General features: G+C 32.9%; 1 protein-coding gene across 1 annotated transcript; it reads right to left on the bottom strand.

The window, feature by feature from the left end:
- Window positions 1–1,280: 1,280 nt before the first annotated feature.
- On the bottom strand, window positions 1,281–21,329 carry LOC110101116 (probable galacturonosyltransferase 7). The gene is made up of 10 exons (XM_020828896.2): window positions 20,979–21,329; window positions 20,613–20,641; window positions 20,476–20,532; window positions 20,310–20,363; window positions 11,310–11,397; window positions 11,126–11,181; window positions 10,470–10,762; window positions 7,609–7,966; window positions 6,984–7,529; window positions 1,281–2,069 (listed from the first exon to the last, which is right to left on the bottom strand). Exons 1-10 carry the CDS (start codon window positions 21,130–21,132, stop codon window positions 1,788–1,790), a joined length of 1,917 nt encoding a protein of 638 aa, XP_020684555.1. The 5' UTR covers window positions 21,133–21,329; the 3' UTR covers window positions 1,281–1,787.
- Between the last annotated feature and the right edge of the window lie 6,036 nt (window positions 21,330–27,365).

The raw sequence follows: 27,365 nt of genomic DNA, 5'->3' as shown, positions 1-27,365 counted from the left end.
AAAAATGGTTAAAAATACAAAATAAATGTTCTTTAAAAAATATTTTTTGATACCCTAAACCCTAAATTTAATTTAACATTGTCCAAACATACCGTTATTATGATCTCCTTTTCATGCTAAACTTATAAACAAGAGAACATTTTCAATTTTGGCATAGCAAATAATTTCTTCTTTTCTCACTCATCCTAAAAATGAACAATTATTACATCCTCCGACCGGACGTAGAGGAACATCCGGTCGGAGGCCAAATCGCGCCAAAAAATGAGAAATACCGAGCTAATACCGAGCATACCAAACAATAACGAGGAATACCATCACGTGAAGACTCAATACCGAGTTATACCGAGCTATACCGAGCAATACGAGTTATACAAAAGTTGTACAGAAATTTTCCTAGAAAAAACTAGGTATTGCTCGGTATAACTCGGTATTGTTCTTCTCAGAGCGGTATTCCTCGTTATTATCAAATAATACCTAGCAATACCGAACAAATATCAAGTTTTTTGGCGGAATTTTGCCTCCGACCGAACGTTCCTCTATGTCCTTACACCGGACCTAATAAAAGTTCCCTAAAAATAGGGCCAACGCTACATTGGCTGTCTAACATTCACTCTACACTGATTTTATGAATGCCTTTCCATCATACGGATTCACTTTTCTTGCTAGAATATTCTGTTATGTCAATTTTGACCGCCTAGGAAGAGGGCAAGGACTCAAATGTTTGGAATATATCAAGAATTTGGCTTCTCTTGGCAATAAAATATCCAAGTAAATAGTTTCCATAAGTGTGAACAATAGATTTATGTGTGGACGCCCAATCTCATCCGGAGATCAACCAAAATACGCCACATCACCTGCTACTCGATACCACTCGGTACCCTGCTCGATACCACTTTGTACTTAAAACAGTTTTAAGAAACAATAAAAAAAACTGTCCCAAATGAAACTGAAGTCGCTGTGAGTGTGATGTGTGAAGCACTTTCTACTTCGCTTCTTATTTTCAGCAAATATTTTTCAAACCAATTTTGTCTTACATTTGTCAACTGAAACGTCATGTAACATACATATTCTTAATCAAGATAATATAAAACAATAAACAGAAAGTAGATTAAACAATGCACCATTACATAATGAAAAATGTAGGATTTCATAAAAAAAAAAGTTTTTCACTCACCAGTAGTTTATCAAAAAAGCTTTTGGGAGGTTATTTGAAAACATGTTTGATATCAGAAAATGCTTTTTCTTACCTCAAAAGTGAGAGAAGGCGTCTTAAGTAGATATAACCTCTGGCAAATCTGAATTCCATTCAAACTATCGAAATTAACAAAGAATGAGAACAGAGAACAGAGGAACTGCACCCTCATTGTTAAATAAAGGGAAAAAAAAATACCAATCTACAGTAGTTTCAATAAAAGGCACCAATGCAATTAGAGGTGCCAGACAAAATACATAAAAAAAAAACTATATAACATAAATGAATGATTCAATCTAATTTAACATTTTAACTAACCGGAAGCATTTCGATATAATGAATCAATTCCACCACTGACTTTGTTGTATAAACCTTATGCCAGGTCTAATGAGCAGAATTCCATGTTCAAGGGCCATTATGTAGGTCATCTAAAGCAACTTTCCATACAAGCTCTATCATAAAAAATATTCTGGCAAAATCCCCACCATCCCTTGAGAAGACCCTACCAAATGTTAAAGAACACAATGCTTGTGTTCAGGTTCTTTGACTCGAAATTTAGGGCGATCAGATTACAATCTCCGATGCAAAACAAGCACTAATGCCGTACATTGCATTCATCCATAAACGGCTCTCCTTGTGTTAAGAACTTCTTCCAGTACTTCTTGTACATGGGAATGCCTAAATCAAGCCAAGGCTTCATGTTTCCATTATAGTGCAGAGCAATGGCATTCTTTATCACCTCTTCGCTAACATGATAGTCATGGCCAAGCCCTGAGATAACCAAAGTGCTATCCAGAGGGAATAAATGATCTTGAAATGTCAGCAAGCTTGTTGGCAGAGCTGCAGTCCTCCATGTTTCCTCATTTCCATTGTGGAACTGTAGAAAAATAATATACATTATTAAAATTGGAAGAGCAATGAGTGTCACAGGATACTCTTTTTTCTAAGGCTTCGTTTGGGACGGTTTTCTTACTGCTTCTTAAAACAGCTTTTTAGTACAAAAGTTAAATTTTTTGTACTTGAAAGCTGCTTTGAGAAGCAGTAAAAAAACCGTTCCAAATGAAGCCTAAGAGCCGAAGCACAAATTTAATATAGTCAAAGATTTGATCACATAAATTTGACAACTTCCATGGCCTTCACCAGTTAAAATAGTTGATACCCACATCCTTGAAACATTAGATTTTTTTTTTTATTATTTTTTTTTTGTCATTTTTGATACCCACATCCTTGATACCCACATCCAGTTAAATGAGCATATACGTGAAAAGGTTGGAGTAGCTCCAGTAGAAGATAAGATTAGAGAGAGTCGCCTTAGATGGTTTGGTCACATAAAAAGGCGGCCTTCCGACGACCCAGTTAAGAGAGTAGAGGTATTAGATTTGACTTGTGTTAAGAAAGGTAGGGGTAGACCTAAAAAGACTTGGTTAGAAAATATTAGGAATGACCTTTCTTTATTAGACTTCAACGAGAATTTGGCTTTTAATAGGACACAATGGAGAAAAAGGATTCATGTAGCCGACCCCACGTAGTGGGATAAAGGCTTGATGTTGTTGTTGTTGTTGTATTATTTTTTTTTTGTAAAGTTCTCCATCCAAGAAATATGTATGGTAGTTCACAAAAAAGGGCAAAATAAGACAATGTCTTCCTTAACATGTTTACTCTGAAGGGCTGCTCGGTTGCATGGGAAGATGCGACACTTCCCACTTCTTGATTATCAAAGTGACACTTCCTTTTATTAAATTGTTTGGTTGTGCAGGAAGCATCGTGTCTATCTAATTAATCTAATAAAATTATAATAATATCAAAGTTTGCAATTAAACAATCTAGTATTGAAGTGCTTTCTTTTCATGGGGCGAGAAGTAAACCCGAAGGCATTTTGAGGTATGAGCTTCAAAATTAAACCATTAACTTATTTGAAATATGAAAAATAAAATATTTGAGAGTAATCCTTCTTAGAACACAACAATAACATAAAATATTGAGTTTAGTTTCCTCCCAATACAGCATTTAAGGTTAATTCAAATGGGTCAAACTAAAAATCATAACAAATCATACAAACGCACAATAATAAGTAAGAAGTCTACAATAAAAAAAGTAAACGTAAACAAAAAATCTAAAATAAATTAGTTATGACTTAGGACTCAAAATAAAAAAATCTCTCCCACTCCTATCATTTTAAGAGTCTTCATTACATTCATTATCATAATAGATTATTTCTTGCCTCCTTCAACCTCACTTGCATCAATATCTTCCCAATCTTCTACAGCATCTTCAATCTTATGGCTTAAACATTATTTTTATGATCTAGGTTTAGTTTATAATGCCACTTGGCATTGGGTTGTTAAATAAAAAAAATTCTGAACACATTCTAAACCCCAAAATAGGGGCATACTTATAAAAAGTGCGCCAATCAGCACTTCATTCCACATGTACACCTCTTTCTGCTAACATGAATTGTAAGCCTTAAGGCACAGGTGCCTCGCCCGCAGGCCTCAAGATGTGCCTTAAATTGCAAAATTTTGAAGTATAAGATAGACATAAAAATACATATACAAATGCATGCTTTGTAAATTTATAAAAAAATAATGATACAACAACAACAAGAAAACTTTATCCCACTTTGGGGTCGGCTACATGAATCCTTTTTCTCCATTGTGTCATATTAAGAGTCAAATTTTCATCTAAATCTAATAAAGAAAGGTCATTTCTAGTATTTTTTCTAACCAAGTATTTTTAGGTCTACCTCTACCTTTCTTAACATAAAGTCAAATCTAATGCATCTACTTTCTTGACCAAGTCATCAGAAGGCCGCCGTTTTATGTGACCAAACCATATAAGGCGACTCTCTCTAATCTTAGCTTCCTCTGGAGCTATTTCAACCTTTTTCACGTATATGCTCATTTAGTATCCCGTCTCTAAGAGTAAAATCACTCATCCACCTGAACATCCTTATCTCTGTAACACTTAATATAATGCTTCTCTTTTAATGGCCAACATTCTCCACCATAAAGCATTATAGGTCTCACTACCATCTTATAGAATTTTCCACTAAGTTTGATGGACTTTTCTATCACACTACAAGCCCTTATCTATGTTGTACCGATACACCTATTTATGAAGGCATGTTGTATCTGATACATCGATACACGGATATGCCTCCGATATGGCACCGAGACGTGTCGGATACGGCTTTGTCATATTCAATTAAAATACTATTTAATTTCAAAAGGATTTGCATATCTGATACGCGTGTCCGTTGAAAAGAAAAAAAATCTGAAAAAAAAAAATTAAAAAAAAAAAGATGCGTCGTATTTACTTCCAGGGCTGCGAGCGAGGTTCTCTCATTTCCGAGATGGATTGGAGTCACTTGATGATATGGGAATATTAGAAATTGCTAATCTTTTACTTGATGAGCCTGAATTAGAAGCTATGATATTTATTGAAGATGATACAAAAGTTCAAAGACAAACCACTGAAGAAGCTAATGATATCATTCCTTCTATTGAATATTTGAAACTTCATGTGCTAGATAATTTCAGTTTATGCTTTTGTTGTTGTACTAAACATTTAAGGCTTACTTTTATTTTGATATTATAAGCTACAACGCTACAAATGATGTTGCTTTCTTTTTTTTTTTTTGTAATTTCAAATATTATGCTTTGATTGCTTTCTTAATTTTTATGAATGATTTATAAATTATAATGACGTGTCCGCGTCGTACCTGCATCATGTATTTTTAAGAATTGACATGTCCCGTGTCCGTATCTTGTCGTATCTGTGTCGTCATATTCATATCGGTGCATTCATAGGCCCTTATAAATAAAGATAAATTGACATTTTATTAAAAATAAATTAACATAATATATTTCCTTTAATTACTTGTAAATATGATGCACAAACACATATAACAATATAATCTTATATATATATATATATATATAATAATATTAATGCATATTTAATAGATTATATCATAAATTACAGTATTTCAATGTATGTACCAGCATATGTGTGTGTGCACAAATGTGAGAATCCAAAAAGTTAATAACTATATAATGGTTTTTTTAAAATAAATTATGCATCATAATAATTGTTAATTTTATATTTTATATGATATATAAGAAATCAAAAGAAATTAACAATTTCTTATCTGGTAGATTTTACATCACATATTTTAATATACAACAGCAAAAAACAACAAGCATTTATCCCACTATATGGAGGACTGGAGCTGGCTACATGAATTATCTTCTTCATTGTTCTATTAAGAGTTAAATTCTCATTTAAATCTAATAAAAAAAGTCATTTATAATATTTCCTAACTAAGTCTTTTTAAGTTTACCTATACCTTTATTAACATAGGCCGGATCTAATACATCTACTCTCCTAACAGGATACTCAGAAGGCCAACATTTTACAAGGCTAAACCATCTAAAGCAACTCTCTAATCTTACCTGCCATTGGAGTTACTCCAACCTTTTCATGTATATACTCTTTCACATTCTGTCTCTGTGTAAAACCACTCATCCAATTGAGCATCATCTCTATAACACTTAACATAATATTATACTTATCATTTAATTGCCAACATTCTGCGCCATAAAGTATGGAAGGTCTTACCAGCATCTTATAAAATTTTCTCTTGTAAGTTTGAGGGGTATTTTTCTATCACAAAACAAGTCTGATGTATTCCTTCACTTCAACCATTCAACTTGAATCTTATTAAAAATATCTCAATCCATTTCACATCACATTGAACAATAGACACGAGATATCTGAAACTTGCACTTTTTTTTATGACTTGATCACTCGATGTCACATTCCAACCGTTAGATCTATTACTATTCAAATTGCATGCCATGTATTTGGTTTTTAGACTCTAAGGTTGACCTCCATAATTCAAGTTTTATCAACTCCCTCTCTAGGCTTCTCAACAAGAAGAATATCATCAACAAAAAGCATACACCAAGGTATATCCTCTTGCAAATGTCATGTAAGAACATCCATAACTATTTTTAATATAAATATGCATAATATATATATATATATATATATATAGACACACATACATACATCACATATTTAAATATAAATAAATAGATTTGCATTAATTATTAATACTAAGTACATAATATTAATGCATATTTAATAGATTATATCATAAATTATAGAATTTGAATGTATGCATGAACATATGTGTGTGCATGTAAGAATGATTTTATAATCCCAAAAGATAAGACTAAAATTTCATGACTTCTGTAAGTGTACTTGCATAGATTATGAGCCCCAAGTCAAAAGGATTGTACTAGCCACTTTAGTGTGAGGAATTCACTTCACTTCCCTCACTAACCAAACAATGGAAGTGGATCCCTTTCTTACATGTAAAATGTAACCATACAAGCCCTAAACACGAATTTTATGCATGAGCTAAACAATACGAATAAACTTTCGGATCTTTGCTAGGCAAAACTATAGTCTAACTGCAAGAATATAAAAAGTCATTCTGATATGATAAAAGAAAAAAAAAAGGAATTTCAAATCACGAAGCACAAATTTCATTTTGCTAACATAAAAAACATCCAGACGAAGGAAAGCACATTTTCAGTTTTTTTGTAGTAAGAAAATGCTAATTAAAACACCAATGAAAAGAAGATCGTTTGAATATTTTTCAAGTGAAAACTAGTAAGGGTATCTCAAGTTCAAATCGGAATAAATTAAGTAATTGTAAAATTAGGGTAGAAGGAACAAGAAATGAAAAAAATATAAAGATGTTTTTGCTGATAATACATACCGTGCGCAGCAGCTTTTGGTATGTTCCAGTAACATTATGTTCTCTCCACTTCTCCAAATCAATTATATTCAATCCAGAAATCCACAGACAAGAACTTCTATCATGTATATTTCTGCCTAAAATTATTTCAAGTTGACCAAGTTGCAACTTGCAGAAATTAACAGCACCATTCACTTTTCCCTCCAAATCAATATTCCACAAAGATGACAAGTCCTGCTGGACTATCACATCATCATCTAAAACAATAACCCTTTTCAAATTCTTGAATATTTCAGGAAGGAGGAAGTGAGAATGGCCAAATATAGATACATATTCAGTTCTCAATTGCAAGAACTCTGTTTGATCAAAACCACGGACAGAAATCCTGAATTCTTCCGAGGCAGAGAACTGCTTTAAGCCTATACCATTCAATAAGCTCTGGTTGAGATCATCAATATTCAGGACATGGATGACTGCTTCATTGCAAGGATTTCTAGCAAACCAGAGCTTCATGGCATAGAAATTCTGTCTATCAGTTATCAGATGGAAAACCATATCAGCAGTATTCTGTAACAACAAAAAGTATAGTTACACAAGCAGGTAATGAAACTTCACGTAATGCCATTTATTATAATATAGGTCAGACCTTGGAATTCAGGACAGTTGAATTGATGGTAACAGAAACTGCTAGCATGTCTCGAGTAAATATAACATAATGCCGTAAACTTGGGTCTTCTAACTTAAAAGCAAGAGACAACTCCATATCCGGTCGAGGTTCTCTAAAATATTCCACTGTTAGTCTCATTGACAAACAGTGGAGGCTTTTAGGCATGGTCTGGACACCAAGATGATAGAGGAAGGCACTCTGCTTCATATGGAAATGAGTTTCATCCTCTGTAAGATCAAGTATCTGTCTCAGTTTCCTCTCAACATTGGTGCACTCAACAGTACATCCTTTTGCTTTGGCAATTGTCTGTTCCATCTTCTGAATTTTATTTGGAAAACTGAAAAAGAAGATGTTCTTCAATCTCATTAACCACATCACAATCACGTAAAAAAGAAATAATCATTAGAGACATCAGTAATTGAAAATACCTTAATACAAGTTTAAGTTGCAAAATGCAAAAGGACATAATATTTAGAGGCATCAAAAGTTAAAACAACTTAATACATGTTCATATTGTAACCAGAGTGCAGGCCTAGAGCAATTATTAGGTTGCCTCAAAAGTCCATGAGTTCGAATAATAAAATCAACCTCTTTATCAAGGAGAGATGTTGCTATGTAAAAATGCTGACATACAAAAAAGAAAAATTTTTGCAACTTACGAGGTTTAATAAAAGTTGAGAACCTCATATACAGTAGTGGTCTTTACCCATTGACTTAAATTTAGGGTTGATAGAAGTCAATTTACCAGTGTATTGAACTCAGATCTCCTCCTCCCCTTCACATCTCCTCAGTTTTTCACCCCACATAACAAGTGATATAAAAGATAATGATTCAACTAGGATCAAGGGATCCATCCAATTTATATCACCCATGAGTATTGGCACCTTCTACTATGGTCAAGAAAGACTTGAGAGCAGTTGACTCCCATGCTAACTCTATTTAGCTAAGTAGGCTCTTGATGCATAGAATTAAATAGCTTTCATTTGAGTGGAGTGAAGGCCTATGTGGAGTGCTCTCATGTGAGGCGAATATTGTTTAAAAGTATGCTCGTGTCAAAAGTGAAATAAAATTTGAGTTTCTAATATAATAATAGTGGCCCCATTGGCTTAAGCTTTTGGGTTAATGGGTGTCCATCAACTAGTGTATTGGGCAAAACTTGAGCCCCACCACCCTCCTAATATGAGTCCCTCCTAACACAACATTGGGCGAGAACAAGGTAGTCTTTTTAATTTCCATGAGAATTCCAACATACAAAACTATACAAAATTGAATAATGCTACAATCTGTACCACTTCTTTTGATAAAGAAATTTTTAACAGAAATTTGAAAAAAGCATAAAAATAAAAAATAGTTGTATTGTAAAATAGATACCAGCTGGCTAATGATGTCTTAAACGAAGGTTTTGTGTGAGTGGGGGAGGATGACCACAATTGAAAAGAATAAATTTCAATCTACTAACATTTCTATCTTCAAAATCTATTGCTGCAAACTTCGAGGAAGGGGTGAGCTGGGAAACCTTATTCTAAAAATAGCTTAGGAAAGAGAAGACCCTTCCCTTTTGATTGATATATCCTTCTTCTTAAAGGAAAATACATTCTATCAATCAAGATTTGAAATTGTGCAATGAGTATTGAGGTGTTTTCTTTCGATGAGGCAAGGCATAAGTCCCAAGGTGTAAAACTTAGAATTAACTCATTTAGTTAATGAAAACTATAAAATAATAAGTAATATATTAACATAAAAGTATGATCATAAAAATTCAAAGCAAGACCATTAAAAAGTCGAACAAAATTACATATAGCGCAACATAAATAATCTCTGTCATTCCTAGTTCAACATAAATAAGTAGCATAGGGTCATAATTTATGAATTCCAGTCACCACCATTCTCATCACTTAGAGAGTTTTTATTAAAAGCATTATTATAATTAATTTCTCTCTCTTCCTTCACACTAAAATAAGGAAATGTATTTACAACAATAATAGGAGAGGTGTTGGAGAAGAAACAGCGGCATTGCAACGACAACGACGACATAGCAGAAATGGTTGTGAGCGACGGGATCTTGCGGCTTCAAGTTTGAGGACTATCGGATCTTCTCAAGTAGGGTTTGGTTTAGATATGATGAATATATAATTTTTTATGCATATAATTTATAATTAAAATTCTAAAATTACCTAAACTTTAATTTTTTAGGCTTCCGCCTCTTCAAAATTATGCTCATATTGCACTGAGACATGCCCTCACCCCAAATGAGGAGTAAGCCATATCTAGCAAGTACGAGGCATACACCTCATTTCCCTTTGTTTTAAATTGCGTTGATACAACCCTTTAGGCGGACCACTAATTGCGCAATTTTAAACTATGTTATCAATAACTCAATAAAGAAAAAAGTCTTTCATTTTGATCACTACAGTCCAAGCACATGAAACCAAAATAAACAAATGCAAACAATAGAACAATAAACATGTAAATATTTGACCCTTTGAGTAATGCTTCACTTTCTACTGCAATCTACATAAAATCTCATTTTCTTGCTTCTTGTGCTACAAGCTAATGTAGATATGTGCTAACTCTTTTTAATTGGGCCATAGAGCTAGAGGCACAACAAACCAAAAAAAAAGGATTTTATCTATGAATTCCTTTAGGGATTGAAGCATTACTCTTTCCCTATAATCAATAGTCATAAATATTGACTTCTATAATTAGAAGCAACCAGCGTAGTTTTAACATAAATATCTTTGAACCACAATTATATAAGAACCAAGGTAAGGCCTATGTTTAAGGAAATAAATATTGAAAACTAGATACTTTTTCCCTACTAGATCATACTATCAGCTTACAGTGGTGGGAGATCTGCATCTGAAATGACTTCACTAAGGATGCGTTCATGTTCTTGAATGTTTTGCTTCATTTCACGTGATAAATTCTCTTGTCCCTGAAGTTTAGCAATGCTTGGATAATAAGCTCTGGCTACAAAAAGCTGATCTTTAAATTTCTTTACTGTAGCATCTTTCATTGCCTCTTTATGTTCCTTCGACCAAAGACAATAACTCCCAAATTCAAGCTCACAAGAACTCTCAGATCCATAGAAATTTGAACCCTTAGAAAGATCTTCTACAATTCTGTCACCTGGCTGAGAGAAGAAAAATGATATGAACCATGTCAATTTTTTTTTGCAAGAGATACCATAATTTTGAACCATGTCAGATTACTAAAAGGTCAAGAAAGAATAGCAACTTAGATACACAACAAACAAATACCAAAGAGCACTAAAATTAACTATCGAACTACTATATTTCTGCCCATTCTGTTTTTATTGTAATCACTCCGTTGGTGGCTTTCATCCATGAATAAGATTAGCCAGGCAAAACAAATCGCCATAAATAGAAGTTCAATCAGAACGACACTAAAACCAAACAAAGTAGGTGGAGCAGCTTAAATATTTGAATACCAAGTAAAAAATTATTGATTTTGCAAATAAATCTATTGTTCTTACCCTGGAATCTGAAGTTGATGTCATATTGGAAACAACAATTGGTAATTTAGGTACGCCTGAATAAGTCAATAAAAGCATTTAAATATCCCACAGAGATTAAGACAAAAGATAGGAAAATAAAAACAATATTTTGTACATTCTGGAAAAGGAGTCGTAGCATTTGACTCTGAGTAGGATATATTACCCATTGACTGTGATTTAGGTTGTTCACTGCCCTCATCTGAGCTTTTAGATTTTCCGTCACCTTGCCTTGCAATTATTTGAACAATTTGCTGTATGTAGAGATCAATTCAAAATAATTGCTCAAAATATAAAAAGTTAAAAACAAAATCCGGCTAATTAAACACTGAAAAACTATTTCAGAATCATAGGTTGAATGCAAAAACTTCATCACAAAAAAAGGTTCTGTCATTAAGTAAATTATCCGAGAGAAAAAATGTTTGCAAAAAATTTCATTATTTCAACATAACAGATGACGGGAAGAGTTCTCATAAATTTGAAACAATTTATGAAAGCTTCAATGAAAGGGAGAATACCCCAAATACTAAAGAAAACTATTATTACTGATTCAACAAATGAGCCAAGATAAAATAATATGCTTTCAAGTTTAAAAAATATCAGAAATAGGACAAGTGTCAAGTGATGACAAGGCAAACTTCCCGTGAAAAACAAAAATAGAAAAAAGGGTGTTCCGAAAGTAAAAAAATAATAAAAGATCAATCTGCAAACACTTGAGCTAAGTATTAGAGTTGATGAGATTCACAAATAAGAGAAGGAGATTGAAGCTAGTGCATCCATTGGCAAATTAATGGCTGCCTGCTACAATGGAAGCAGCAGTACCAAGAGGGTGAGTGAAAGGCCTCGCCGCTTCATGCTATGGATAAATGACACAAAAAACACAAATGGAGGCAGCAAGTAGATCGAAATAACATTATAATTTGCTGGCATGCTTTTAAAATGTTCCTTTTGATAAGGAGAGAAATAAAAGAAGAATCGAAAAAGTTTTTCTTTTGACAGTTGTTCCAAGAGAAGTAATTAAAGTGAGGCTCCTTGGCAGTCACACGTATTCCTTTTACATGAAAATAAACACTATTCCATTTACATTGGAATCATAATTTGGTATTTAATTTGAGATCATTAAGTTGATCTGTATGAATTTAATTGGAGATGATGAGGGTTCTCATGACCTGACAATATCGATAGAGAGCAAATTTCATTACATTTGTCATGATGATGGGTACCCGCATACTGTGATCCACCATCAAAAGAACTTGAGTAATAATAGTGTAATGGCACCCAAGCTCAAAAGTGGCTTAGTTTTAGATAGTTTTTCACCGCATTTACGACATTTATCATGTATGACTAAAATAGATACTTTATACTTAATGATTTGTCTTACATTTAGGTACTGAGGATGCACAAAGGTGAATGAAATTTATCTTCCCTCCTATACCATGTTTTCCATTCTATAAATTAGCACTTCACATGATTCAGCTCTGAACATCATTATAAATAGTTCCAAATGGGAGTTACAATCAAATTTTATTGCAACTATGGCCAGTTGAGTAACAACAGCAATGACAAAGTCTGCACCTCGGAGCTATAGGAACAGCCTCTACTCCTCTGCAAGCCAATCAAGAACATGCATCCCTAACCACTCAAAGAATCTTAGTCCTTGTGCTATTCAGCAATGGCAACTCTCTGCTTACATACATGTCTATTGTAGAATTTTATACATTGGAAATCAATAAGAAGAGATCAAAATTTGTCGTTACTCTTCTTATTCATTCTATTTTATTTTCTTTAACCTTAAGCATTTCAATATGGTATCAAAGCTCTAAGCATAATGGACTCCAGGGATCAGTCTTCCTTAACCTACCTGCATCCACACCCAACTTACTACCGATGGCTACCTTTTGGGGCGTTCTCAAACACTCAATGTCTTCACTGCAAACAGCTAGCAAGGTTTGACTCAATTGATTTAACATCATGTCATCATTGATGCCATGTAAGCAAATTTATGCACCCTTTACTCCTATTTATTGGATTTAACACTTGAGCGAAAACTAACATAATCCTATTAATAGTAACCTACACCATTTTTAATTATCATTTGTAATCCCTTTCACTCCTTTCAACAATCATCAATCATTACTATTAATGTGTTGCTAGAATGTATAAAATATAAGTTGTTAATTTTTTTTTTTTTTTGAATAATCGTTAAAATTGTTAGTTATCATAATTGGGCTCAATTGGTTTAATATCATCATGGTCATCATCAATTTCCCTCTTAATTAGCGTGCATAATTGAATCAATATCACAATATCAACTTCAATAGAACTGTCATCCATGATGAGAAGTATAAGCTCATAGCAAGACTAACGACCACTAGAGGCTATAGTCCATTAGTAAAGCAAAGGGCTGCAATGATGAAGAGAGGAGCTTCATGGCTGAAGAAGCAAAGAAAATAAATAACTACAAATTAATGATTCTTTTGTTTAAAACGCCAGCTTTTTAAAATAATCTTAGAAAATGACAAAAACAAAACTACTCTAAGCAATGTAAGAAAATAAATATAATATTTTTTGTTATTTTAAGGTTATAAAGTGTATCATGCATTGGAATGGACAATCAAAACTTCAATCTGTTAAATCTCAACCGTTCCTTGACACTTGATCCCATAGATGGAGATCCATGGGAAGTTCACTTGGATCACATCGATCTCCTTCCATATTTAGGTGGCTGATTTAGGAAGGATTATCTAAGGGCAATTATGCATGATTCTATAATTATTTATTTCTTTATAAAGACATCTTGTATAAATCTCTAAACAGGGATAGTTTTGCGCAATAAAATTAGGTCATTTTCTACTCCAATTATCTAAATTCAACACAATCATTTCCATTTTAATAAGCATCAACGCCGTTTCATCCTCTAGGCTACAAAGTCATCAGCATAGATGCCATAATTTCAAATTTAGGCACCCTCCATTCCCATTTATTGAATTGAACACTCGAGTGAAAAGCTCACATACTCATCTTAATAGTACCCTACACTAGTTTTAATTACCACTTTTAATCCCTTCCCTCCATTACAACGATCGTCGATCGTTGCCATCAATGCGTTTCTATTTTGTGAACCTTATTTAGCTGGACAAAGCTACACTTCTCCTATGTCAAATTCATTAACTTATGAATCTTTTTATCATGGATTTTAGGTTAATCCAACTTCGAAATCAAGAAGGTAAGGAGGTATAAATTAAAAATAAAATAAAACATATTGACTCGATTTACAGTCTAAAAGTTGCCCCATCAGAATTATAGTAGGGTAGGATTTAATCATAGTCAATCTAACTAACCTAACATGTAGATAGAACCAACTATAAACATACATACATGCATACAACAACAACAACAAGCCTTTATCCCTCTAGGTGGGGCTGGCTACATGAATGCTTTGTATCCAAGGTGTCCTATTAAGAGTCAAATTCTCACTTAAATCTAATTAAAAAAAATGTCATTTTCTAACCAAGTTTTTTAAATTTTATCTCTATCCTTCTTAATATAGGTCGGATCTAATACATCTACTCTCATAATAAGATCATTTAAAGTCATAATACAAATGTGGATACAAGCATACAACAACAACGCCAAGTCGTTACCCCACTACATGGGGTTGGCTACATAAATATTTTGTTCTCCATTATGTGCTATTAAGAGTCAAATTTATGCTTAAATCTAATAAAAAAGGTAATTTATAATACTCTCTAACCAAGTCTTTTTAGGCCTGCCACTACCTTTATTAACATAGGTTGAATCTAATACATCTACTCACATAACCGAGTCATTATAAGGCCAACATTTTATGTGACCAAACCATCTAAGGCGACTCTTTTTAATCTTATATGTCGCCGGAGCTACTTCAACCTTTTCACGTGTAAACTCATTTTGCTTATCTTTAAGTGTAAAAGCACTCATCCATCTGAGCATCCTCATCTCTGCAACACTTAATTATATACTTCTCATTTAATTGCCAACATTCAGATCCATAAAGCATTACAGGTCTCACCACCATCTTATAATATTTTCCATTAAGTTAGAGGGGTATTTTTCTATCATATAATAGACCTGATGCATTTCTCAACTTCAACCATCCAACTTAAATTCAACTAATAATGTCCATATTTATTCCAGTGTAGCTTTGAACAATAGACCCGATTTATCTAAAATGTGCGCTCTTTTTAATGAATTGATCACTCAATATCATAATCCCAGAATTAGATCTATTACTACTAAAATCACACTCAATATATTCGGTTTTAGATCTACTCAAACAAAAATATTTAGACTCTAAGGTTGACCTCAATAATTCAAGTTTTATTTCAACTCCCTCTCTATTCTTATCAACAAGAAGAATATCATTAGCAAAAAGCATATACTAAGTATATCATCTAAGAACATCCATGACTAAAACAAAAATATATGAGCTTAAAGCTGATCATTGATATAATCCAATTAAAATAGAAAAAATACTTGATCAAACCACCTTGCATTTGAGCACAAGTAGCAGCTCCTTTATACATATCCTTACTGACTTGAATAAAAGCATTATTAATTCATTTCTTCTCTAGAACTCTCTAGAGCACTTCTCTTGGAACTTTATCATAAGATTTTTCTAAATAAATAAATATCATATGTGAATCCTCCTTACTCTCTCTCATACTTGTCAATGGAAAAGAATGGCGTGTGTCATTTGCGAGCGTCATTTGCGCGCAATTTTATTTTGTGATTTTCTTAATGTAATAAGATTTTTTAAATAAATCCTCACGCAGCTAAAGTCTTGATGCCTCACGAACACCCAAAGCCCCAAACCTCACAAACACACCCGGTTATGTGATTATGCACTGGATTCCACCTTCATTTACGCGATTCGGACTGTCATTCATCCCTCTTATTCCTTCCTTTCGCTACTCTTTATTTGTTTGGGTGATTACGCCTGATTTCATCCATTCGTTGCTTATAGAATTAAGAGATCTCGTGTTCTTAGTCGTCTCCTTCGATAGTTGACTCATCTAATTCATCTGAACTCTGAAGTCAAGTGTAGTCGTTAGATAATGATCTCCTTCTTCTTCCTTTGGTCGATCAATTTTGATCAACTTGCATTTTTTTTTATTTAGATTATAAGTTTAGTGAAAATGCACCTACTACAAGAAGATTATAAGCTTAGGGAAAAATCTTAGTAGAAAAAACAAAGTCTGGGATTAGGAATGAAGGAAAATATATGTGTGGGCAAGGTGTATTTTTCAATTTTATAACTTTATAAGCAGCAACTTATATGTACTTTAGTTAAACATGGACTTGATCATCTCAATATACTTTACATGCAAAGTTATCAAAATTCCTATATCAATCCTAATAATATCTTCATGACATACCAAGCAAGTTTGAACAATCTCGAGTCATGAGCTTCATTAAAATGCCTACCTATATAGTAATATTTTACTTTATTTTTTATGTTTATTATTCTATTTTATTTTGATTAATCTCAAATATTAAAATAATTAAATTTAGCAAAATATTTTTTATTTGATTTCAAGGCTTCAAGAAATTGAATTCAATGCTCAAGAGGAAGATTTGACATGAATTACTATTGCAAAGGTTACTGATGTTTAAGACAACAGCAACAATATTTGAGAGCAATCTAAAGGCAAAGAAAAGGAAAATTCATCTAAGCATGACATTATTGCTATTGAGAATGATGATGATGATGATAGTGATGAAGAAGATTATGAAATAGGAGACAATATTGATGAAGATAATGAAACATTTTTTACCTTTGCGGATGATAGTGATTCCCAAGAACAACAAATTAAATTCTCACAAAATCATTATGCTTTAAAAAATAATTATAATATTTTGAATTATGAGAGATTGAGTTGTTGTTTACTCGTACTTATACATGACTTTAGTTGTCTTTCATTATTATGATAGTTTATCTTTCAGTTTAATGATATTTTATATTAATATCTAATTTTTAAAATTATTTTTTATTTTGCGCCTGTTCAAAATGGTGTGCGCTGCGGCATGCGCTATGAGTCATGGCTCCATAAAGAACTCTGCATTCATCGTTGACAAATATGTTTTCTCTATACTTCTCCATCAAACCTCTCAACAAATGTATAGCTTCCCTAGTAGACCTGCTCAACATGAATCCAAACTTATTTTGAGACACATTTGTATCACATCGTAACATATGCTCAATTACTCGCTCCCATAATTTTAATGTATGAGAAAATAACTTAATTATTCTATAATTCACACACTCATGAATATCATCTTTATGCTTAAAAATAAGAATCAACACACTCCTTCACCCATTTAACATCTTTTTAGTCTTCAAAATAATATTAAAAAGTTAAGTAAGACAAGAATACCTAAATCTCATTAGCATTTTTATACCTTTTATTAGAATATCAACATGTCTCATTGCTTTTCTACACTTCATTTTCTTTAAAGCCTCTCCATCCTAGATTTTACTAGTATGATGATAAAAATAAAATCTATATTTCATTTAAGGTGCTAAGATCACTAAAATCAATCGTATTCTTACAATCTTCATTGAAAAACTTATTGAAATATCTCATCCACCTATATTGAATATCTTCTTCAAAGAAAAAAAAAACTTTTTTTATTTTCATTCTTAATGCACTTCACTTGACTAAGTCCTCTTATTTATATACATCTTTCACCCTCTTTAGTATATAATCTATTATATAAATCACTAAAAGTTAAATTCTTTACATCGCATATTACTTTCTTAGACTCCATTTAAGCCCCTCTATATTTTTCCCAATTTTTTAAACTTTTACATCTAAACCAATTTTCATAACAAAATTTCTTATTTTTATCTTGTCTTGCACATTTTGATTCCCACATTAATCCTTTAAATTCTCAAATTGCATGCTTAATATATTTTAATATCACTAGCTATTTTTTCTCATATAATATTAGTTTCCTCATGAATAACCTAAATCTTAAGATCTTGGATCTTACTCTAAAAAAAAGTTTGTTAGCATTTTTAAGTGCCCCTATCTAATCCTAGAACAATATTTTATTTTATTTTCTTTTTATAATCCACCTCTTCATCTTAAAGTCTAAAATTAATAAACAATGTTAGATAGATAAACTTTCACTCAGAATAACTTCACAATCTTTGCAATCTAAACAATCGATTTTTATTATAAAAAAATAATTAATCTGAATTTTACTATGTCTATTCTTATAAACGATGAGATGTCCATCTCTTTTCTTAAATAAGATATTAGCAATTATAAAATTATAAATTAAAGTAAAATCTAATATGATCCTACACCTTCATTAATTGCTCTAAACTCATATCCACCATGAATGCTTTTAAAATCTTCTTCAATTCTACCAACATGTCTATTTAAATCTCCTTCAATAAAAATTTTTCTTCAAGAAGTGGCTTTTATACTATTTTTTTAAATTTATTCTAAAATTTCAGCATTAAACACATATTCAAATCTACTTAAGGAGCATAAGCACTTATATATTAATAATCTTATCATAAAAAATCTTTTAGAGCTATAATTCTATCTCAAACTATATTAATTTCTATAATATTAGAAATGTTTTTCTTTATTAGATTTAAATGAAAATTTGACTCTTCACAAAACACAATGGAGGAAAAGTATTCATGTAGCCAACCCCGCGTAATAGGATAAATGCTTGATTTTGTTGTTGTTAATGTATCATTCAAATTCTTATTTGTAATCACACTTACAACATTTTTAATGCGATTTTAACTTGAATATCATTATTTAAATCTTAAACTACTAATATCCTTAGCCTTATTTCAACCCATTTAATTGTCTAAATAGATAGAATATTTATCTTCATATGAATCGTAATATTTATTACTTCCAAAAGTTTACCGGTAAAAGAAACTATATTCTAAGTTTCTATCCTAAATCTCGCATCATGGACTAGCTTCTTTGCTCACATTAGTCCATGATGTGGGAACTCTTGCTTATTTCACACCGCACCCGAATGTTAGTACAATAGCCCTTGCACACCTTTTATTGTATTAAAGTCATACAACACGTCGCTTACAGGGAACGCCCCAATATTAACATAATGTATGAAATAATTTATTTCATGTTTGTTCGATAAATTTTACACTGGTCGACTACCACCAAATGCAACCCTTTATTTTTCTCATCCAAGGCTTGGGATCCAGGAACGATAGTTTAAAAGTACCCAGTACTGGTAGAGCATACAAAAATAATTAAATGAAGATATGCACGAACTCAGGTGCACATGAAAGATAATAAGAAATCATAAGAGTAATGAAAGCATATGCCTAGAAATATTGATGCATATATCAAGACAAATGTTTTATTATCATCAATATGGTTGCTTGCTCGCATTTACCTGCAAATAAAATCATAGTTTACAATTTAAATTTAAGTATATAAAATATCTTATCTTACATCAATGTCATTATTGGCTTCATACATAACAAGAATTCCCATTAAGAAACCATGACTCTTATTCTACCACTCATATTAGCAAGGAGGATATAAAACTTTGGTATTAGCAACCATCTTCAACATAATCTTCGACTTAGAAGAAACTTTAAACAGTGTATACAAGCAAAAAATTATGGAAAGCATGATGATTTAAAACATTCCTTTATGCTAATGAGGGACAAAACCATTGGTCCATGACAAGCAATACCAAGCTTGGCCTACGATGATGCAAATGAGAAAATATAAAACAAAACACATTAATAGCACATAGATCTCATCTTGTTGTAAGATATGGAAATCACCATAGTCATATAGAAAATACGAAAAAAAAATGGAAATAATAATAGAGAAAGAGATGCAAGGGCATAAAACAAGTTAAGCTGTGGGTAATCGTGTTACTATCCTAGTGATGAGAAAGCTAGAAAATCAGAGCAGTAATAAAGGAAATATTGGATGCTTTTTCGTGCTTGAATTTAAGAAGTTAACTTAAGAGCTCACTGAAAAGCAGCCAATTCAATATATAAAAGAGATTTCCTCCACACAATGGTTTACTAGTACAGCCATGAATCGAAATTAATATATAAACAAAATAATATGTCCCTCCATGTTTCAAAATACAAAACAGGTAATACCTGTGGCAAAGATGGTGTAAAATTCATCAACATTTGTTTCACTCTGGAATCTTCCTGGACATACCAAATAACATAGAACTCAACAAAATAAATTCCAACAATCTGGCCAAATAGAATAAGAAAAAAACATGAGCTCCAGACTTCAAGCAGAAATTCAGAATTGCACCTTCACTGAAATAGGATCTATGGCACCATCCTTGCTGCCGTAATGTTCAAAGAATTCCTAGTTTTCAAACAAAGCTCACGATTAAGAAGCATCATAGCGAAGAAAGCATATCATTAAAACACATGAATTTTTCTTACGGATGGTGGGCTCTCATCACTCAAGTACCCTGCAAAAAAAACAAAACTTAGGTAAAAAATCAAGCCATGTCAGTTGCAAGAACTACATCAAGCAATCATAGAAAATGTAAGATCCAGAACAGGGCATTGCAGTTTGCGAGCAAGCATAGACACGGTAATCATCCAACCGCGCAAAACAACAAAGCTAGTTCCCCGCAGATCCGCGCCCGACCACACAATGCAGGAGTCGGCAGAGATCTCCCGGAACAAGATCTAAGCGGCGGGCCCAATGCCTACGCCGCCGGAAGACCTCCGAGTCGGATCTGGGAACCCTGGGGTTCTAAGCTAGAAGAACATGCGAGATTAAGAGAGATTCCGGCAACGCACCGACTGGGAAGCCGTTGTGGAGCCCGAGGAGGAAAGCAAGGGGGACGAACATCGAGAAGAAAACAAGCAGTAGAATCGTCAGAGCAAGCCATTTCCATCTCCACTGCTTCGCCGCACACGACGAGGTCGTCGTCACCGCCACGTGGCCTTTCATCTCCTCCTCCGGCCTTCTCCGATCAGGACCTGCACTATCTCGACAGATCCGAAAAGAGCGGTCTCTCCCGCATCTCCATCACTTCGGCGTCCGAGCTCATCCGCTAGCCCCTTCGATGGAAACTTTTTTTTCTTACCCCCTCTTTTCTGATTCGGGAAAAGCGATTCGATGACGAGGGGTGAAAGCGAGAAGAAGGAAATAGATAGAGCCATAGAGGAGGGAGAAGTGATTTTATTTTAGGTTAAAAATTGAACGGTTGTTTTCTGCGGTACGAAAGAGCCAGGTTTCCAGTGGTTATTTCTAGGAAGGTGGGTGTGTGATTGGGTTCCTCAATGCTGTGCCTACGGTGATGTTGTTAGAAGAGCTGCCCATCTTGTGTTCGACATATTTAGGAAAAAAAAATTAAAATGTTTTTTTCCTCCAACAAATTAAACAAATTTTTATTTTGTTTTTTTTTTTTTCAATGTTATCAAAATAAGTGGAATATCATTCATCTTTGTCTTATCTATATATCTCATTTCTCCTCTCTCTCTATATTGCAAATAAGCTTCTAATTTCTAATATATTTAAATATATTTTATACTAATATTAAGGAAGCTAGATCAAGTTTGACTTATTTTTCTCATCAAATTCGGCTCATAAGTTATGTATCAAGTTGAACTCGGTCCAGTTTATGAGTCGACTTGACTCACTTACCTCTAGTTAGGGTTATCAAAATCAAGTTTCGGGTCAAACCTAGAACAGTGCATGGCTACAGACAGAAAGAACATAACAGAAAAGTCATGACTGTACAAAAATCAAAAGTACAAAATACCTAATATGAGATCAGACACAAAATTGCTAGTCCAAGACTTCCTTCCCTTTCCCAGAACCTAAAAATCACGCAGAAAATAAGAATGAGCTAACAACTCAGCAAGACTACAATCGCCAATCAAAATCTCCAGAAATCACATCAGAAAATACATCAGAAGCAAATAGCTGTACATAATTTAGATAATCGGACAGAAACCATATAACAGACAGAATACAGATTTCAGATACTTGAACATAAATCAAATAGCTGATAAACAGAAAAACTGAATTTATTCATATAGCAGAATATTCAAATCAGAACTATCGTCAAATCATATAGTCAAACAGAATCGTACAAATTTCACATATCAGAACATATCACATATCAGTTATCCCTGACTCAGACAGAATCTCAACGGATTCTGGCCCCTTATGCATCCCTTCCTTGACAAAGACAGGACCTCAACGGATTATGGCCCCTTATGCCTCCCTTTGTGCTTATAGCACGAGAACAGATATACATAATTTTCAGAACAGAACTTGTTTTTCATATTTCCCTGACACGGATAAAATCTCTAAGGATTCTGGCCCCTTATAACTCCCTTCTGATATCACAGCACATCAAAACATTCAAATTCAGAAATTCAATTTCGTCAGAAAAATCGTCAGCGGCATAACGGTAGTATACGGAAATTCCACAGAATTCACAATTTCAAAAATTTACCAAATTATCACAGATAGCATAAAACATCATTTCAATACTTTCATTGTACTGACGAAATATTTTTCAACATCAATATAATTCGTAGTTTGCTTAAAACACCGCAGAATTTCAAATACCCGGTAAAAATATTCCGAAAAATACTCGAAACGTGCACAAATATCATCTCCTAAACATACCAAAAGTTACACAGTAAAAAGTTCATCAGTGCGAAATGAAACCAAATATTCGCTAATGGAAATAAACTTTGAAACAAAAAAGTTGTCAGAAATCTCATTTCTGAAAAATTGAGAAAGGCGGAATGTGCCTTACCTCGAGTCGGTCAACTTTCCCAATTATGGCGACGGACGAAAACGGACCGAAGTCGTCCAAAAATGATTTTTTCTTCTTTTTCCTTCGATTTTCTCTCTCCTGTGCTTTTATCTCTCGTCAAAAATATCTCAATCCAATATATATCCATGCAGATCATACGGGACGATCCAAAATCGTCCCGAGATGATCTTCCCTCTGGACAACTTTGTTCAAATGCGAACAGTAATCGTCCCTGGACTGCTTAGCCTCTGGACAAATTTCGTCCCGACGAATCAAAATTCGTCATGGGACGAACCTCCCAGCCAGAAATTCTGTACAAACCTGTACCGATCGTCTCGGGATGATCCAACTTCGTCCTGGACGATCCTGGAAGGAAAACGTGGAAAACTGGCTCTCACAGCCTCGCACGCGATGCGCCGGCGGGCGCGGGCAGCTCAGACGCTACGCGTAGGCATGCTCGGACCCGATGGGCAAGTAGGCACCGGGTTAACCTGGGCAGTGCGGTCAACTCGTTTCAAACTGATTTTTCAGGTTGACATGTCTAGTTTTCAGGTTAACCCGAACCCGACACATTTTTTTCAAACTTATCAAATCCGGGAACTCAAACCCAACCCGTTTGCGAAACGGGTTGACTCTAACCCGAAATTTTCGAATCAAATTTTTTTGTTCTTTCAAATATTGACACCCTTACCCCTAGTTAAACCTAAGAAATGATGAAAGGTAATAAAAGCTAAATATAAAAAATATATATATGATAATGACATTACTGTGATGACATTTACGGTCTTTTTCTTCGTCATAAGTAATACTTATCTGATAATATTTTTTTCCCCAATTCGGCCTTTTTCTTCGTCATAAGTAATACTTATCTCATAATATTCCAGTTCAACGGCAGGATTCTTTCAGTGGTTTCCTAATCATCACGTTGTCATTATTGCATGTGTAGATTTTTGTCTTGTAAGAATATCGACTGATAGCTACCTCACTAATATAATACTCTTTAATTAAGATGTTTTAAACGTAACGATTAATTTCCTACAAAACTAAAATATAATAGAAAAAAGAAACATGTATTAAAGTTCGAATATTTTATTTGATATAGAAATACATGTTCGTATATTTTATTTGATATAATATTGATGGTGTAAAGTTATTTTATATTTGAGTTATTTCAATTTTGGAAGTTTTGGATGTTGCAACACGTGGCAAGGGCTGCACATCTTTGTGATGAGAGATTTTGTTGGAATCGTAGAGAACAATGATTGGAGTGAAATAACATTTTTAGTTTTTGTTTGGGATAGGTTTTTATTATTTTTAAAAGTATAATTTTATTAAAAAAATTTTGAATTATAAATTTTTTATTAAAAAATTGTTTTAGAAAGTATTAAGAAACCGTCCTAAACGTACGAAGTCTTAGATAAATATATTGTAAGTTTTGTATAATATCTATAAATATAGAAAGATAAATGAAATGAAGGTGAATTAACACTTTTAATGAATAGAATCTTAACGTCGAGAGATAAAAATGATAAAATAAGGAGTTATTTGATTTCTCCAAAATGCCTCATTTATAATGAGGGCACCAAGTTTGAGATGAAATTTATCAAGTTAATTATGAAAGTGAGGTTTGGTAAGAGTGTCAACAAGCTAATCATAAGAGGCAAATGAGAGACACACATATCTTACTTTCGAACTTTTTGTCGAACGATGTGGTATCCATGAGAATGTGCTACATACGTGAATGAAAGATCGGGTTTACAAATAAGTAGGTGGGGCCGATATTCTCATAGTAAATTGTGAGTGTGGTAGTTAGACGTTGAGCTTAAGAATTAAAGATTTTGACCTAATATTGTATGCGTTGATAGAGGCATTTGCATTATATTCTGTTTTGGTGTAGGAAATAGAACATTGTTTTTTGGAGCACCAGGAGAAAATAAACATGACCAAGAAAAATAACATGAGCACTTGTGGAGGTTTGATTGATAATATTGATGGCCCAATAAGTATCATATAGGGCATGGAGAGAGAGGGAAGAGTTGGGATGAAGAAGAAGCGCATAATGAATAAAGGTCCTAATGAAGTGAAGAATTTGTTTAGTTGAACTCCATTGCGCTGTCATGGGGCAATGCATAAACCGGGAGAGTTTAAGCATTAGTGTCACATACTAGTGGATTTATTGGGATCAAGAAAGCCTGGTGATTGGCACACGTATGCTAATGTTCTTAGTAAAGTGATTATGAAAAAAAAAATACATTTTTTATGTCAAGTTGTTTAATTGACCGTCCTTTAGATAGAGTAGGACTAAGAATGAGTTATATTATTGTAGTTTTGAGTACAAGACTAAATGTTTCATGACAGTTAATAATGAGGAATTACCCTTTGCCACAAATTGAGCTTTTATAATGATTGATAGAGCCATTAAAATTGTATTTGATGTGAAATACCCACTCACACCTTACAAGATTCTTAGATGGTTGACGATAGATGAGAGTCAAAGTATGAATGTGTAGAGGCATTGTGACACCTATAGGTTAAGCGTCCAAATTGATCTATTCTGACCTGATTAGAAAAAAGTCGCAAGAAAAATATTTGAGGAAGCAGAGGATTTTTTTAGCAGCTTTGGGTCGTTTTTACCTGTTGCCTCAATTCATAAAGTTGTCCGGATCGAGATAGACCACATTATGCCTATTTCAGTTTTCAAAAATACAAAATTTTATTAATTTTTTTGATTAAATTTATATTTCTGTTAGCGAAAAGTAAGTATAACTTTGTAATGAAAATTTTTTATAGCGTAACTTTTTATATGTTATAGAGATTATGATTATGATTATTGTTTAAAATTTTATATCATGTATCTTGGAATATGTGCAGTTTTAATTAAATAAAAAATATAGACACCAAAAAATAAGGCAATAGTACAATGAATGTCTTAAACCAATAATATTTTACACAATCTTCTGTAATTTGGTTATGTTCTAACATTGTGAAAATTTATTCAGTAGGAATTTCAGTTGCTTAACATTATAGAATATTATGCAATTCTGATATGTGTTATATTTTACTTTAATTGTTATAATATGATGAAATATATGCTTATTCAATTGAAAAAATCTATTGAGAGCTATATGGGGTCATAATCCTTTGATTATATGTCAGGAAATATTTTAGTGCTTGTAAGACATGTACTGATGGCTATAAGTTATATTATGGTGCATACGGGCATGTTGTGATGCTATAAACACAAAAGGGAGTCATGAGGGACTAGAATCTTTTGAGAATTTATCTAAAGCTAAGGAATGTGATATGAAACACTACAAAAAAGACAAGTTTTAAGGACATATATATTAAGGCACTATTATTTAACTGCCTTAATAAAATTTTATTAAGGCATTTTGCCTTTTCGCGCTAATTAGCAGATCGTATTAGGCGGGCGCTGGGCATATTTTATTTTCGCCGAGAGAGGGATTGCGCAACAGAGCAGTTACCTCGTGGGATAGTTATCAAGCCCGAATCTTCTTATTTCGTCATCTTGCATTTCGTTCGCCTCCAAAATCTCCTTCGTTGTCAGGGAATATTTTAGTGCTTGTAAGACATGTATTGATGGCTATAAATCATATTTTGGTGCCTACGGGCATGTTGTGATGCTATAAACACAAAAGGGAGTCATGATGGACTATAATCTTTTGAGATTTTATCTAGGGCCGGGGAATGTGATATGAACTACACTATGATATGAATTGTCATTTATTTATTTGCTCAATATTGTTATTTAAATAATTGAATAACTATTATGCTTCTATTATATTTCTTAGTACACTATTTTATTAGATTGCATTTAGCTGCTTTTGAATATTTAACAAAGTTTAATAAAAGAATTTGAAAATTTAGATCAAATTGTGTGGCTTGCGGAGCTGTTATAGCTCATTATAATTTTATTTCTAATTTTCAGGATGTGGAAAAGAAAGAAAATTGTTGATTAACAGTTCATGATCAAATTTGAGGTTATAGGTATGTTTTGATTTTTGTACAATCATGGCTTGTTTGTTTTTTAGTTTTTTAGGTCTTGCTTATATCAATGTACTATATAGTAGATATTTATTTTGATGAAATAAAATAAACTTTGTATATGTGTTTATTTTCAATATTTGGATATTTTAGTAGTTTTGTTGTATGTAGTTTTATTTGAAATAGAATTGAAATGGAATATGAAATATTCTAAAACTATATATTGGATTTACCTATCAAGGCTCAACATGATTGGACGTCATGTTTTAATTTTATTTGCCGCTTGTAATGAATACTATGAGCTCTCATTGATGTAGAAAAGATAGAAAGATATATGATTCTTCTGATTTAGATTTTAGGGTGCCACATATATGCATTTTTCTTCAATAATTATAAGAATAGA

The sequence above is a fragment of the Dendrobium catenatum genome, unplaced genomic scaffold (genome assembly GCF_001605985.2).
Source record: "Dendrobium catenatum unplaced genomic scaffold, ASM160598v2 fragScaff_scaffold_1122, whole genome shotgun sequence".
NCBI classification, from domain to species: Eukaryota; Viridiplantae; Streptophyta; class Magnoliopsida; order Asparagales; family Orchidaceae; genus Dendrobium; species Dendrobium catenatum.
Note: the sequence above shows the minus strand (reverse complement) of the source record. Positions and strands in the feature narration are given on the sequence as shown.

What these genes read in the sequence shown, in the direction of transcription:
- LOC110101116 (XM_020828896.2), bottom strand. Translation starts at nt 21,132, where the DNA reads ATGAAAGGCCACGTGGCGGTGACGACGACCTCGTCGTGTGCGGCGAAG. An exon ending in GTGATGAGAGCCCACCATCC is followed by an intron (nt 20,533 to 20,612) that starts GTAAGAAAAATT and finishes TTTGAAAACTAG; the next exon opens with GAATTCTTTGAACATTACGG. An exon ending in TTACACCATCTTTGCCACAG is followed by an intron (nt 11,398 to 20,309) that starts GTATTACCTGTT and finishes CTCTACATACAG; the next exon opens with CAAATTGTTCAAATAATTGC.